Here is a 15,725-nt window from a genome sequence, read left to right as displayed (position 1 = left end):
TTACAGCAGCCTCGTTGTAATCTGGCACTGATTGATGTGACTAAGAAACTAGAGTTGAACCTTAACCTCTTTTAAACACATGAGAAGCACCTGGGCTCAGTAACCATCTCATCACCACAACAGTTGTATTAGCATTGTTCTTTCATTCGAGTGACTACTGAGACACGCCGAGGACACAGTGAGCAGTACTCCTGAGACCAAACTTCCAAACGCCCCAGTCGGTGAGGGGAACATTGCTACTCAGGGGAGGCAAGTTGATGACACTCAGTTTGAGATTCAAGACAGTAATGCACAGTGTTGACGCAGCGTTTTTATTTGTAAGCTATAAGCAGACATGTAATCTTTTCTCTTTACTGTGCCTCTCTTCATTGTTCTGTCAGACAAGAGTCTGACTTTGGGGACAGTGGCTAAGCAAGGGGAAACCACTGCGGGTTTGGTACTAGGAGGCCCCACAGGTATTTGTTCATGTCAGAAAATCATCTGCAAAGAAGCGAAAGCCAGGGCATTTGCATCCATCAGAATGAGAGGCATGTGTGTGTACAGAGCAGGCCCCAAGTTGAGACCCTGTGAGGGTGTCTGCTATGGGGAGAGAGTTGCTCGAACACCTGGGCTGGGTATTTGTGTTTCAAGCTCCACCTTCCGGGTCTGTCAAGCCGAGGTCAGATGTGGTGGCGGTTATAGAGATATGACGGGTACAGGCCATCATAATGCCACTGGCGCCACTGCTCAATAGCCTCCCTCCTTCGCTCTTCCTGTTCTGTGGAGGAGAGAGGAAGTCATCATGTCAGGATGGAGAAGACTCTGGGCTGAGGAGAGCCACCAAGCTCTCTTGGCAGCCTTCAAGCCAAACTGCCCACCCTGTGGTGACATGAACCAACTGTGCCTGTGTACCTTGGTGACGATCACAGAATGTTTGAACTGGAAGATCCTGAAAGAACACCAAGTCCAAAGGCCTCATTTTTTTGGATCGGGCCCAGACAGGTGAAGGTCACAGAGCTGGTTGCCAAGAAAGCCAAGACCAGAGTCTGGCATTCCAAGTCAGAGCTCTTCCCCTATATGAAAGAACCTCATGCAGAAACTGTCTCAAAGACACAACAACTAAGAACCAAAACACAAATGTGACAAGATGACTACAGGCCATAACATTGAAAAAGCACGCAAGGAAATAATTGTCAACTTCCAGTGATGGGATTATGAGTAACTTTTTCCTCTATACTGCTCTGTGTTTTTTAATCTTGAAAAATAAAATTATGTTTTTAAAATTGACTGGAAAAAGGGATGGATGAAGCAAAGTGTGGGGAAATTAGATAATTGTTGATTCTGGGTGATGGTTATATGGGCGTTCATTATACTATACATTTTTCCACGTTTGAAATTTTTCGTAGTAAAAGGCTAAAAAGAACAGGAGTTTTAAATGAGTAAGAAAGTCCTGATTTTGCTGTCTTTAATAAGACATTTTTCTGAGTAACGCTTTTGTGCAGTTGTAGAATTAGGCTATTGATGCCAATTCAGGACTGCCTGTTATTGTTAGGTGCCGTTTACGCTGGAGGAGATATCACAAGGCCTTCAATGTTTAAAAAGTGTCCGTGAGGCCCCTCAAAAGTTAAACAGAATTAGCATATAACCCAACAATTCCACTCCTAGGTATAAACCTAAGAGAATTGGAACAGGAACAAATGAATGAGTAAGCAAAATGTGAGCTAGATAGATGAACGTATATACAGTTGTCCCTTTGTATTCAGGTGGATTGATTCCAGGAGCCCCCAGATACCAAAATCCGAGGATGCTCAGGTGCTTTATATAAGATGGGCGTAGTGCAATGAATACAGTTGGCCCTCCTTATCCACAGAGTTTCTTTTTGAAGTAATGAAAGGGTTTTGGAAATAGTGGTGATAGTTGCACAACATTGTGAAGGTACTAAAAGCTGCTGAATTGTACACTTAAAAATAGTGAAGATGGCAAACTTTATGTTATATATATTTTACCACAATTGAAAAAAAGTATTCATGAAAAATGTTGGGAGGATTGGAAGTCCTAACAGAAGATGATAATATCAAGGATTCAAACCCAAAGTGTCTTCTTTGCCTGTTTTTTCTGACGTGGGCTTCACCAAAAGCCTGTGAACCCGACTTTGATGCTAGTGAAATGTATCCTTTGTGTTATTGGGCTATACAGGACAGCCTGGTGGCTTCAGGGTGTGGAGAATGGGGGTCCCTATGTCTTTAGCACCGATGAGAGCCAGATGCCCTCAACAGAAAGGACCCCTTGTTACCACTGGGTGTTAGGCAACATGGCTGCTGGGAATGTTTCTTTTGTATGTGAGCTTAGAGTTGGCGCTGCCCTTCGTGCTGAAAATCCCCTTCTGCACTTGGTCTCCAGGGACAGGCTGGAGCTCACAGAGTCTGGCCCAGGCTAGAGCTTTGGATATTAGCCTTCAGCTGTTCAGGCCTTTCTCAGATCGGGTAGACCAGCTACTTTCCCTATCTTGAGGGCATGATTTTGGCATAGAAGTTAATTTTTTTCTCCCAGGTCATGCCAAAGTCTTCTTAGACCATTTCACTTAAAGGGGAGGCCTCTCTGGTAAAGAACCATGGCCTGGACAGTGTGGCTTTCATGTAGGGGACCACCTGTGGGCAGGTATCCTTTGCCAAGCCAAGCGTCATGCAGCCAACTTCGGATGGCCTGACTCAGGCTCTGGCTTTGAAGGTGGAGGCAGGCTTATGCTACCACATAAGCCTTAGAAATGGGAGCTCAGTGCACTGTTTATCCTGGAAGTTTTGGAGGCAGAACTCAGGTATTTTGCCTTGTGACGCTGGTGGTTTTGAGTAGAGTTGCAACCAGGAGCCATGACTAAGCTGAGTGAGGCTGTAACCCTTCACAGCCCACTTCCCCAGACCAAGACCAGTGTCCTGGGTGGGCTGATAGAGGGGCCTTTGACGTGGGATTTTCAGGCCTTCAGGAAAGTCGTTCTTGTCCGGCAGTCTCTCTCCAGACCACCCACCTAAAATTCCTCCATTGGAAACTCCAGTCCCTCCAGTCACCCATGGTAATTCCTCAGCATTTGCCTTTATGAAGCAGGTACCTCCAGGAGAGGGCAGACATCCAACCAGTCTCCATTATTCTGAGCATAGGAGACATTGTCAGATCAAGATAGCTAACCAAAACCAGGGGATTGTGGGGGCCTTGGAGAAGGGCTCTGAGCACTGCCACAGCGTGGAGATTTCTGGCAACCTGGCCGCCGTGCAGCAGTGTTCTGGGCCAGAGGCAAGTGAAGAGGAGGAGGATTGAAATGAGTTTCACCTTTGTTGCCTTTACCATCTGGCAGGCTGGGCCTGCTCCACCTCTTTTCCTCCTTCCCTTATCTAGCTCTGGGGAACCCCCTCTGGGCCGCTGTGCTTTGGTCTCCTCACTCCATCCCTCCTCATGGGCCAACCCCTGGATCGAAGAAGGTCTCCAAGACCTCTACACATTGGATCATCTTTCGTTTACAAGAACATGAGCTTTGCTGGCTAACATGCCTTAGTTCAAATCCCTTACTAGCTATGTCACCTTGGGTATTTACATATCCTTTCTAAGCCTTAGTTATTGAAACTGTAAAATGGAAATTTTAAGACCTATCTGAGAGGCTGATCATGAGGATTAGATGGTTCGGTGCAGTTCCAGATGGAGTAAGTGCTCAATCAGTGGCGACAGCTGCTGTCACCACAACCCCCAGAGGCCTGTGCCCTGCCCTGCGGTGTCTTCATCTTTGTGGGCAAGGCCTGAGGTTCTTGATCTTAGTCTCTGGCTTTGGCTGAAGATCTGCCATCCCTAAAGTGCCTAACCCCTCACCCATCATCATGAAAGGGAAAACAGTGATGGTTTTCCACTCAGGTGCTAGGGATTTGGCCCTGAAACATTTAAAAATACACAAAGTGCTGTTATTAATAGTATGAGTTAAAAAAACAAAAACAAAAAACAAAAAAACAACCCCTGAAGGACTTTTGGAGGCCGCATACTCATTTTTCAAATGCCTTTCCCCAAGCTGTCCACCAAGGTACTCGAATCTCCACCAGAAGTATTTCTGTCTGTATTCCGTTGAGTTACAACAGCCTGAATTTTTCCCAGGATGTTCCCAGGAAAGTTTAATTTGCCAGGATGCAAGCCCAACACCTGCCTGCAGGGCTCAGCCAGGTGTCACCTGCAGGACAATGGGCGTGGCCTACAGTCCTCAGGTACCTGGTGACTATCCTTTTCACTAAGAGATGCCCTAAGAGGGTGTTAGCTCCCCAATCCACCAGAGCAACCAAGTCAGGAGGTGACAACTTCAGAATTGAAATCGCTGGCTTCTTTAACAAAGATCACCTTAAATGGAGCCTTATGTCCAAGCTCATGTGTATCCAGGAGCTTGCTCAGGAGCATTTCCATCAAAGTTTGGAGAAAGATCAAAAGAGAAAGAAACATGCACACGCACTCACACTAGCCTGCTGGTCTGATCGTCATTAAATGTTCCTAAAGACTTTTGCTATGGGTGATGCTTGAGGGCACTTCATAGATGCAAAGTCAAACTTCACCCTGTGGGAGGCTGTGGTTCAAAGATAGAGCCTCCCTCCACTTAGACCCACTTTCACACTCACTGCCTCCCCTTGAGGCCTTGGTGAAGTCAGCATGTCCTAGGGGGAGGCAGGAACCCTGCCTGCCCGAGTTGAGGGCAGGAAAGAGGTGTGCCAATTGCCAGGTGAGAGACACTGAGGCAAAGGCCAAGGCCTAGCAAATAAGAAACTAACGGCAGCCGGGTGGGGTCACAGGCAAGACACATAGAAACTTGCAGGTGCCTGATGCCGTGGGGGATTTGGAGCCTTCACATCAGCTGTCGCTGTTGGTGTTGGAAGTGAGGAGGGTACAAGGCAGGGCACTGATGACCAGTGCTTCCTGAGTTCAGTTGTCCTGGTTTCCTTCCACCAGTCAGATAAGATGCTGATTATAGCGACTAGGTAAATAAAGGCCTTGGTTTTCCAGGGTGAGTGGTTTCTAGAGCCTTTACACTGATGTGACTCCAAGGCATTTGAAAGTGAGTTTGAAATCCTCCCAACCCAGCTTTACCAGAGCTAAACCGTTAGTGTAGGTGTTAGACAGGCCACCACTGGGCGTTCCATCCTCTTCCATGCCTTCCCAAGTTCTGTAGGCATTTTTGTGACTTTCTCCCTTCTTTTCAAGGCTCTCATGGATGTGAATTGAGTGTAGGGCTTCCCTTACCTCTCTCCTCCCATTAAAATTTAGGGAGAAAAAGTGGAGGCAAATCATGTGATCTTCCCACAAAGTCCCACTTGTCCTGAAGATGCTGGCTGAAGGGCTCTTACCATCATTTTGCTCCTCCACGAAGTTCTCAAACTCGTTCCTTTGTTCCTCGTGATACTCTCTCCGCAGCTCGTCAGCCCGCAGCTTCTGCCTGTTCTCCGCTGGGAATGGGGAAGAGTTGAGAATGGCCCCCACAATAGGGACAGCTGCACACATTTAGAGGAACACTAATCATTTTGTCTAAGAAACATAATATGGTTGGGAAGGGGTTGTTTCTTTGGAGGGGTGAGGATGGGAACTTCACTGAAATGGTTTACTCATGACATATAGACTTTAAAATTTGAAGGAACTAGGAGGTCATCCCATCCAACCTGAGGCTTGCCAACAGCCATGTGAATGAGATTGAAAGCGAATCTACTTGCAATTAGGCCTAGAGATGACTATAGCCCAGGCCAACACCTTGCCTGAAGCCTAGAAAGACCTTGAGCCTGAGGCCCCCAGCTAAGCTGTGCCTAGATTGCTGACCCCAGCAAAAGGGTCAATAAGTGTCAGGAAGTGAGACAATAAAATGTTGTTTTAAGCTGCTAAATTTGGAGATCATTTATTACACAGCAATAGGTAACTACTACAGGATATGGGGTGATCAGGTAAACTTCCTGATGAAAATACCAAATGCAGGTATCCCTTATTTTATAAGGCAATGCAGTCCAGTAAAGTTGGCTGTAAGCCTTTTTATGAGGAATCCTCAGTCCACATTATAAAATTGGAGGTACACCTCTATGGTTGAAAGAAATACCCCCAATGGTAACTGAAAACTGTCACCGAGAACACATAAACATAGTGACCATTCCTTGGTGGTTGACCGTTGAAGCTCGCCAACAGTACCTTGAGGCCCAGAGGGCGTCCCCACCTGAACCACTACATCGTGCCTCACCAGCAGTGCAGCTATTCCTCACTTGCTCTAATTTAGCCCCCCAAAACCTCTCTAGATTATAGATTTTTAGATGTAAAATAAATTAGTTTCCAGGTCCATCCATTTCTGCTTTCAAATCTTTACATTGACCTCAATGGTGTGAGAGCTGTGGTTGTCTGGAGGTAATTGTGTAAAGCTCTCTTAGTTTCAAGATATTTCTTTTAACTGGACCAGCTGGAAAAACTGAGGACAGCAGGAAGGCCATGTCTGGTGCAGGACGAGCTAGTCCCTCAGAACGCCTCACTCCCACAGTATGATTCCCCTCGCATCAAATTGGGGAGACTGAGGTGCTGTTACCCCCACCAGCTTGGATGTGCAAGAGAAAGTCGGGGGTTGATAATGGAAGCAGAGAAACTGAGGAATGCCATTGGTTTCCACCCCCACCCCACATTACAGGAGTATAGGGAGAAACAACCAGAAGTATTTCTTTGTGAAATGATAATACCGTAAACCATCTCAAATCCTTCTTGAGAGTAAGGAACTTACAATAATAAGTAAATTAATTAAATACTAGTTATTTATACTATGTTTGTATTATTTAATTTGACTCTGATTAAAAAGCAGGTTATCTGTGAATTGGTCTCAGTGCAGATTGTTTAGATAAATCCCATGTTTTTTCCACCTTTGTGGAAGGTGGAAGGGATTGGTACTCTAGTCCTTCCCCATGCGTTGCAGCTTGCCCCGCATCCACACATTTCTTAGGAGGGGATTCAGGCTCAGAGAGGTCACCTAATCAAGGTCACACAGCTGGTAGGAGTCGTGCTAGGACAGGGGCCAGAGTGCCACACAGCCACACTCCACTACTGTCCTAGAACACACCTTGCATGGCAGCATCCCCCTTATGACCCACCTTAAGCCCCAGTGTTGCTCTTGGTACCAGAAAGCTGTTGTGGGAACTTAGAGTCTAGGAAGCAGGGCCTTGTTGAGCCACTGCCAGTTCCTAAAGAAGCATTTTCCATCCTTATGTACTCCAGAAAAGAAACACTTTCCCAGGGGGCCGGCCCCGTGGCTGAGTGGTTAAGTTCGTGCGCTCTGCTGTGGCGGCCCAGGGTTTCGTTGGTTCACATCCTGGGTGCGGACATGGCACTGCTCATCAGGTCACGCGGAGGCAGCGTCCCACATGCCACAACTAGAAGGACCCACAACTAAAATATACAACTATGTACTGGGGGAATTGGGAGAGAAAGAGCAGAAAGAAAAAAAAAAAAAAGATTGGCAACAGTTGTTAGCTCAGGTGCCAATCTTTAAAAAAAAAAAAAGGAGACAATTTCCCAAATTGCCTTTTTGGAGGTGTCACAAATTGGACCTTTGACTCAGCAATGAGTCAGAACAATTTAATTTTGGGGACAAGATACCATTTTTATACTGTGCATCCTCTACATTATACACATCCCTTCTCAAGAACATGCATTTCATCGGATTAGTTCCTCCTTTCACTCTAAAGTAACCTGTGTTTTTACTCAGAAGCTTGGAGATGTCAGATGCCTGTTTCCTGGTTCCAAATTCAAGTTTATCAAAGTGTCACTTGCCCTTTGGCAAGACGTAATTGGGCATTGTTCTCCTGCGCATCCACACGAGTTGAGCAGGTGTCAGCAGATGAATTCAGGTGCATCCTAGGTATTCACCAGGCTGCCCTGGGCCCCCACATCTGATACAATGAGCTTCTGTTCAGGCGAGGGACCTCTGGCTTCATCATGCGCCACATTGTTCTGAATCAGCTAACAAGGATGGAAACTATTTGCTTCTCCTAAATTGACTCCTGTTCCTCACTGCAAGTCTGCCAGAAGGTTGCTTCTCTGATTTCCATCAAGAACTTCCCAACCTCCATCACAGTCTTCTCAGTGTTTCCTGATATTTGCTAACTTTTAAATCCTAAATTGTGTGAGGCCTGGAGATTTCCCCAGTGTGGTTATACTTATTCAATTTAAAAAAAAAAGGAATTTTATCTCCAAGCATTTTCACCTCCTTTTGTGCCCTTCATTTGAAAACAGTCCTGTTATTTTTACTGAGCAGGTTACCTTGCTGAGTGTGCTGAGGGACACAAAGAGTTTATTCAGACACTCGCACAAGGAATGAATCAAGCCAGACTCAGAGACAGAGCTCAGCGTCCTTGGAAAAATCTAGTTCAAAGGCAGAAAACTCAAATGCCTTCAAGGGTCGGCAGGTCATGAAAATGAGGGTCCCTCATTTTCCACCAGAGCCTACTTCAGGCAAGAAGGAGACTTTGCTTCCAAGCCCAAAAGTTCCCAAATGCATTGGAAACAAGAACTTTCAAAAACATTGCTGGCTGAGCACCACACTTTCAGGGGCTTATAAATAAGGAAATGGGCCCAGGGAGAGGAAGTGTCCGAGGCCACTTAGCAGCAAAGCTGTCACCAAACCGCCTTCCCCTCTCCCAGTCCCGTGTGCTCCTGCTTGCAGTGCTATTGCTCCTGCAGGTAAGGATACCCTGCGCAATACCCCAAAAGCACACCCTGGGACAGTGTGTTCCCTGTTGACCAGAACATATATTTTCCCCTTTATGTTTTTAACTTCTGAAATCAGGATGCATCTCATCACCGTTAAGTGCATTGATGTGGCGCTGTCCCTTTTCGTTCCTTACTCTGACAGCTAGTCAATCAAAGATGTGACCTGCAATTGAGGAAATGTGGTGGAGTTTCTAATTCAGAGCTGCAGTCACTTTGATACCCGAGGGCCTAGGTTGAGCCCTCAGTCCCTTGAGGTCCCGCAGCCTGGCTGACCTGGGAGAGAGAAGGAACCGGAGGGGTGAACAGAAGACAGGCCACCAGCATCCTTACCATTGACCTCATCTCGGGATTTGGGGGACCGCTGGCTGCGCCTCTTGAGGAAATTTGAGGCATCTGATTCCTGCATGAAAATTCTCTGTTCCACACCTGAAACCCGAGAGAGGCCAGTCGTAATCAGCACGGGCTCACCAGGGCTGCCACCGGAGCTGGCCCACCCACCTTGCAGCCCTGGGTGGCCCCTGCACTCACCTTCCTGGGCCTCTTGTCCTTCCACCTGCCTGGTGCCCACTGACACACCAGTCCCCTGCTGCAGCACTGTGGAATGAGAGCACACTGTGAGGGCTGCAGCACCTCGAGGGGAGTCCTTATCCAGAGCCAACCCTTGAAGTATCTGTGGCTTGCCAGGGTCTGGTGTGAGGCCCTGGGTCCCTTGCATACCAGCCGCAGAGCCAGTCTCTCCAGGAAACTGCCAGGCAAGCTGTTTTCTCTGTGTTGTATTGTGTTACACACACAGGCGTGAGCACACTAACACACCCACCCACCCAGGCATGGCCATCTTAACAATAAGCACCCCTCCTCCTACTAGACCCCCTGAGCAGCCTCACCTAACATCAGTCCATCCTGGAGCCTCCCCATACTCATTGGACAGGAGCACAACAGCTAAGAGACAGGAGATGAGGAGCAGCTGTCTACAGGCCATCTTTGGAAAGGCCAGAGCTTCACCTGGGAACCACAGGGCAGGCAGAGAGGATTCTGCAGACCTCAAGGCTGCCGGGTCCTCACTTCTATGTCAGGCAGGCCAGGAGGGCGGGAGAGAGGCAGGAGGCAGGGATGCCACTGCAGGGGAGTGGGGGGGGTCCTGGCTGCTGCTTTCATTGGCTGCTCCTGTTGGAGCACCAGAGATGTTTTTGGTGACTTGCAAACCTCCCAGGAACAGAGCCTGTCATCGGGGCCCAGGCGGGGACAGTTTTAAAGTGGCCTTTCCAAGATCTATACCCAAGGAGTTACTGTTGGAATGCCCAGTCCCACAGTCAGGATTCCAAAACAAAGGGCAAGTTTCAAAGAGCTCTTGGCATCTGCTTTGGGGGTGGGTGTGGGCATGGGGGTGGGGACCCAAGCCCTGGAGGCTGAAGCATGCCAGAGGGAGGAAAAGGGGCTCAGCTGGGGACTTTGACTCAGACATCAGGCCAGGAGGGACCATAAAGACTGGAAGACCTTATCAGGGTGATGCTTGCATAGACACATGGGCCATTCTGATGGTAACCAGAGTACCCCTCACCTTGACACATTGTCCCCAGCTGTTGCTCACTGTCAGGCAAAACATGGACCTCTTGGCATGGGGTCCCAGAGCCCTTTCAAGACTTTGAGGAATAGAGACAATCAGCCCTCCACTGTGGAGTGGGAGAGGTGCATAGTGTGTGAAGAGCCCCACAGCTCAGCATACTTTTCTAGGAGGAGACAAAGGCACACCCCATGTCAGGGAAGAAATGGGTTCCCAGGAATGGGAATGCTAATGGAATCACAGCTCTCTGGGGCCATCAGAGCCCAGCCTCTTTGGAGGTGTGTTCTTGACATTGTCATTTATTATGAACCATCCTCAACTCTTTGCTACCAGCCAAAGAGTTGCACTTTGGGCATTGTTTAGGATTTTCCTAACGTTGACCATCATTAGACCTAGAACACAGCCCACACCCACCCAAAACTCCCCTTTTGTTAGACTTGCATGGTAACATCCCATGTGTGCTTGGACCATTGGCCAGGACAAGAATGTTAATGGCAGAGAAAAAACCGAGGCAGAGTAAACAAAACAAATGGGTTGGTTTCCAGTGGAGGAAAGTGCTGCCATCACCTGTGCTGGCTCTTGGTGGCTAAGAGCACACATCAGGCTGGGAGACACTAGCTGACCCCACTTAACGGAGGTGGACGTGGGCTCTGTATGATCAACCCAGGAGGAGCAACACTCATGAGGACACATCAGCAAGAACTGGTCTATCAGATTAACTAGATGTTGCCTGGGAGAGGAAAGAGTCACAGGGCAGCATGATTTCAAAATCGCAGGGACACTGGGTGAGAAAGTGGGTGTGTGAAATACCTGTGACATCCTTGATACCCTAATTCCTCTTGCTGTCTTTTTCAGTTCCATTCATTTCAACCACAAGTACTTATTGAACACCTCCTTCCAGCCAGGCACCTCTGCTAGTCACTGGCCAACCAGCTTTCAATAAACCTGTCCAATGTCTTGAAGTAACTTCCACCCCAGGTTGGACTCGACTTCCACTGTCCATGCAGAAAAGCTTTAGGGAGGAAACTCAAGCCCCTTGTAGTTTTCTCAGACGCACCCTGGGAGAAAATGGCAGGAGATCCAAAATTTGCTGAATGGAGGAATGAAGGCTTGAATAGGGAAGTAAGCTCAGTTCTGAAAAAATAAATTTACATACATACATACCTAAGCTAGTGGCCTGAGATTTCTACCGGCTACACTGATCTGCTCCAAGGAATGGTTTGACCATAGCTGGTTTCCAAGTATAATCTCTCAATTCCTTCAGAACTTTGTCTCCCTATAGACCCATTGGCCTCCACAATTTGTGTACTTTTCCACCTTCAGCTCCTCATTCCTGGGGCTGCTCACCATGGCTGGCTGTGCTGCAGAGGTGGCCTTCTTGTAACATTATACCCCAAAGTATAGCAAGCCACACCATCTCAAGGCAAAGGCATGACTCTAATGCAGCCATAATTTTGTGAATATACTGAACACCATTGAACTGTGTACTTTAAATGGGTAAATTGTATGGTATGTAAGTGGTATCTAAAAAAAGCTGTTCGAAAAACATATATGTGTATATATACATATACTACATAATATGAAGACAGCTTCAGAATACTCATCTATAGGTGTCACTGGGCGTGGTGGGGGGCGCTTATCAGGAAGACTTCAACGAGGTGGTGAAGGCTGAGATAAGTCTCGAAGGACAAGGGTTTCCAGAACCCAATTACAATGGAAGGCATTGTCAAAAGGCACAGAGTAAGGCCCTTTTGAGGAACTGTGGGCAGGTCAGTAATACCAGGAGCACATGGAGGGGCTAGAGATAGACAAGGCCTGGGTCACACAAAGGAGTTTGGCCTCCTTCCTTGTAGGCAGTCTAGTATGATGGATATAAGCACGGATCCCCTAGGCCAGCCTCCAGTTTCAGTCCCAGCTCTGGGCTTAGCCAGCTGCGTGGCCTTGAGCCAGTCATTTTACCTCTCTGTGCCCAATTCCCTCTTCTGTCACGTGGATTCATGTGAGAATTAGAGTTAATGTATCAAAGACCTTAGAATGATGCCTGGCATACACTGAGCAGAGCATTATATATGTGTTTGCTGTCATGACACAGTAATGAACCATTAAATGATTTTGAGCAGGGAAGTGACATGAGGTTTTTTTAAGGAACACCACCCTTCCAGTGATGTGAAGGGTGAGAGAGATGAGACAAAAGCTGTAAGACTTAGAGAAGGTTGTTGCAATAATCTAGGTGAGAGATGATGTCAGAAAAAGGCAGGAGGAGAAGGATGGAGAGGGCATGGCCTTTGGAAAGATTGAAGAAATAGAATTAATAGGACTTAATGACTAATTAGCAAGGAAGGGGCAGTGAGGGGTTGAGAGGTACACATGTCAGATGGCTCCCCAGTTTCTAGTTTGGGTAACTGGGTGGATGGATGGTGAAATCATTCACTGAGGTGGAGAAAACAGAAGGAAGAGAAAGTTCAAAGGACATGTCATTGGACAAATCAGGTATATGATACTTGTGGGATTCATACGAAGTCTTCTGATGTCAAATCCGGTGCTCTTCCCATTTTCCTACAACCATAGTTTTGTGAGTATGCTAAACCATCACCACAATCAGTTTTAGAACACTTTCATTACCCCCAAAAGAAACTCCATACCCATTAGCAGTTACTCCCCATTTTCGTCAACCCCCAAAGCCCGAGGCAACCACTAATCCGCTTTCTGTCTCTATGGATTTGCCTATTCTGGACATCCCATCTAAATGGAATCATACATATGAGACTCATTGTGACTGACTTTTTTCACTTCAAATACTGTGTTCAAGGTTCATACATGTTGCAGCCTGCATCAGTGCTTCATTCCTTATTGCTGAATAATATTCTATTGTATGGATACACCATATTTTATTCATCCATTCAGTTGATGGGCACTTGGGTTGTTTCTACCTTTTGGCTATTATAAATAATGCTGCTGTGAAAGTTCTTGTGCAAGATGCTTTTTTGTGGACATATGTTTTTATTTCTGTTGGTTCAATACCTCGTAGTGGAATTGTTGGGTCAGATTGTTTGTGCCTACAAATGTGGGTTTTTTACCTGCAACACAAGAGGGGCCAAATAAAAACTGGAATGCCAGGCTTATGGCAAGGAAAGTGTTTTTATTTTGGATGGCAGCTGGGAGACGAGAGTGAGCCCTCAAATTCATCTCGTTTCGTCTCATCTCCCTGAAAGATGGGAGGCCAGGGGTTTTAAAGTTTTGTGAGGAAAGTAAATGCTTGTAGAGTGGGGGACAGTCAGTGGCCTAGCTGATCAGAGCTTTCCCACCAGCCTGCGTTCGGCCTTGGAGTGCTGCTTACAGGGAGGAGGATGATAAGGGAATTTGCAGGTGGCTGTCCTTGGCTGTTTGTCTCCATGGTGGATAGTGGATTTTGGAGCCAGGGAGTAAGCAGGGAATGAGTGCTTTTGTTTTAACCCCATATATGCTGGGTTTAATGTAGGGGAACTGATATCAGGGCCAGCATCAATATGGTAACTCCTTGTTCAACTTTTGAGGAACTCTCACGTTATATTTAAAATGTTCATTTAATTGCCTATCTCAGTATGTGAGATCTCTTTGAGGCGAAGTTTCCACCTTGTTCACACCTAAAACAGCGCCTGGCACAGAATAGATGCTTCAAATGTTTATTGAATTAATCAAGGAAGATACTCTTTGGTGAGGGCATTAAAGGGAAACATTTCTGAGCTCATTTCAACAGGCTATGTTATGCCAGTCTCAGCCTATCAATAATTAGCGTTGTGGTTGGACAGTCCTTTGGGGTTCTTATTGTGATTGTAAGATGCCCTTCAGCAATAACCATCAGGAAACTTTGAAAAAAATAAAGGTTGATTACTTACAGGACCTAGAAATTACACAGCATGTCTGGGACCTCACAGAGAGGTAGTGGGCAGAGAGAGTGTGCATGGGCCTGGGGTTCTGCTTTTATTGGGTCCATGGGTAGAGACCAAAGGTTTTGTGGGCTCACTCTTTATTGGTGAATTAAAAACATAAGAGTGGGAATTTAAAGTGTAGGAAGATAAAAAAAAAAAAGTGGCCTAAGTGGTCAGTTATTAAAATCCACCAAGATCTCTAAAACAAAGGAGCCTCTGTAGGGGTAGGCGGCCTGGCTCTTTATCTAGTCCTGTGGTTGGCAATGTGTTTATTCAATATAGCCATCCTTGCAGTGGATGCCTTGGCAATCAAAACTTAAGTCAGGCATTTGCATCACAAAAAAGAAAAACACAACTGTCATGGCTTACACTCCAGCTCTTCCTAAGGTCCTCAGGCAGGGACCTGAAGTTTCCAAGTTTATGTATCACTGGGTTTAGGATCCTTCTCAAGCATCAGGAATGAATTTTGTAGTGCATTTATGGATTACCTCAGAGGGCAACCAGGATGGCTTTATCATTCCCCTCAGCTTGACTACGCTTTAGACAGGTTTATTTCTCACTATAGGTCCCTGACTCCCCTTTTCTTAGAGCATTTACTTTAGGAAACTTGCAATTGTAAGTTCTTTCTCCGCCTCTTTGCGAAATATGTAGATTTTCTTCCAGCCTCTTGCTAGCTTTACAACCTGGGAAATGTCTTTCTCAAGGACCAGGAACCATCTTTTTGAAATGAAAACATCAACAGAGATAGCACCCCATCTACCAGTCTCTGTGTGAGTTTGGTGGGCACGTCACTCCAATTGCGAAGGCCAGTTAGCAAGCACAGGTGGCCTCCGATGCCCCCACCCCAGCTCTTAAAAACTTTTGAGTCTTTTGTTTCAGCAAAGTTGAGTTTAGTTTCTCTACTTATTGCAGTAGTCTTGAATAAAGTCTTCATTTCCTCTTTAACTTTGTCTGGTGCAGTTTTAACTTTGATGAGGGCATTGACGCAACATTATCACCTGATCCACCAGAGACTGCGGGCGTAACTTATGTAAGTGGAAGTGACCTTTTGGGAGAGTGTGTCCATGCCTGTGAGATCGCTGGATGCCATGACCAACTATAAGCATTATCTTGAAAAAAATATATAAAAGCCCATAGTCTGTTCCTAAGATTAAGAATATGTTATGTTCTTTCATTTCACTTAATTTTCAGTGGACTATTATGTTCCTGAGCTCCTCCACCTGCCCGTTTGATAGGATGAGTTAAGCATTGTACCACAAGGGGAACCCATGACTCTTGGAACCAGGGGATCCCCAAAACTCAGCCTTCTCAGAGAATATAGCTGGACACTTTTCCTGCCACCTCCTCAGATCTCAGGAGCAGTGAGAAGGAAACATCTCAGGTGTGAATGTGAAGGTTTGTTTATGGGGCAAGAGCGTGACAGTTAACCAAAAAAAGTTTCAACTCATTTGAAGTCCCTCTGGAGCTGATGGTGTTGACACAGTTGGGTGTGGAAAATGAGAGCTTCATGAGTCAGGATAACATTTCTAAGACTTTTC

At 46.4% G+C, this 15,725-nt stretch overlaps 1 protein-coding gene across 3 annotated transcripts; it reads right to left on the bottom strand.

The window, feature by feature from the left end:
* Positions 1-297: 297 nt before the first annotated feature.
* UCMA (upper zone of growth plate and cartilage matrix associated) lies at positions 298-9,771 on the bottom strand. 3 transcript variants are annotated; one of them, XM_070255262.1, is made up of 6 exons: positions 9,645-9,771; positions 9,344-9,348; positions 9,247-9,312; positions 9,049-9,144; positions 5,340-5,438; positions 298-757 (listed from the first exon to the last, which is right to left on the bottom strand). In XM_070255262.1, the coding sequence occupies exons 1-6, from the start codon at positions 9,695-9,697 to the stop codon at positions 660-662; spliced, it is 417 nt and encodes a 138-aa protein (XP_070111363.1). In that variant the 5' UTR covers positions 9,698-9,771; the 3' UTR covers positions 298-659. The 3 variants fall into 3 exon arrangements, with proteins under 3 accessions (XP_070111363.1, XP_001499068.1, XP_070111364.1); XM_001499018.4 differs by lacking the exon at positions 9,344-9,348 and having other exon boundaries at positions 9,640-9,771; XM_070255263.1 differs by lacking the exons at positions 9,049-9,144; positions 9,344-9,348 and having other exon boundaries at positions 9,640-9,771.
* Between the last annotated feature and the right edge of the window lie 5,954 nt (positions 9,772-15,725).

Source organism: Equus caballus, chromosome 29 (assembly GCF_041296265.1).
Source record: "Equus caballus isolate H_3958 breed thoroughbred chromosome 29, TB-T2T, whole genome shotgun sequence".
Classification (NCBI taxonomy): Eukaryota; Metazoa; Chordata; class Mammalia; order Perissodactyla; family Equidae; genus Equus; species Equus caballus.
This window is presented reverse-complemented; position numbering and strand designations above follow the sequence as displayed.

Bases quoted from the DNA above. Each gene is read 5' to 3' on its own strand.
- UCMA (XM_001499018.4), bottom strand. From the start codon at position 9,697: ATGGCCTGTAGACAGCTGCTCCTCATCTCCTGTCTCTTAGCTGTTGTG. The intron at 5,439-9,048 runs GTAAGGATGCTG...CCCCATTCCCAG, and splicing joins ATCCCGAGATGAGGTCAATG to CGGAGAACAGGCAGAAGCTG. The intron at 758-5,339 runs GTAAGAGCCCTT...TCTCCTCCACAG, and splicing joins CGTGGAGGAGCAAAATGATG to AACAGGAAGAGCGAAGGAGG.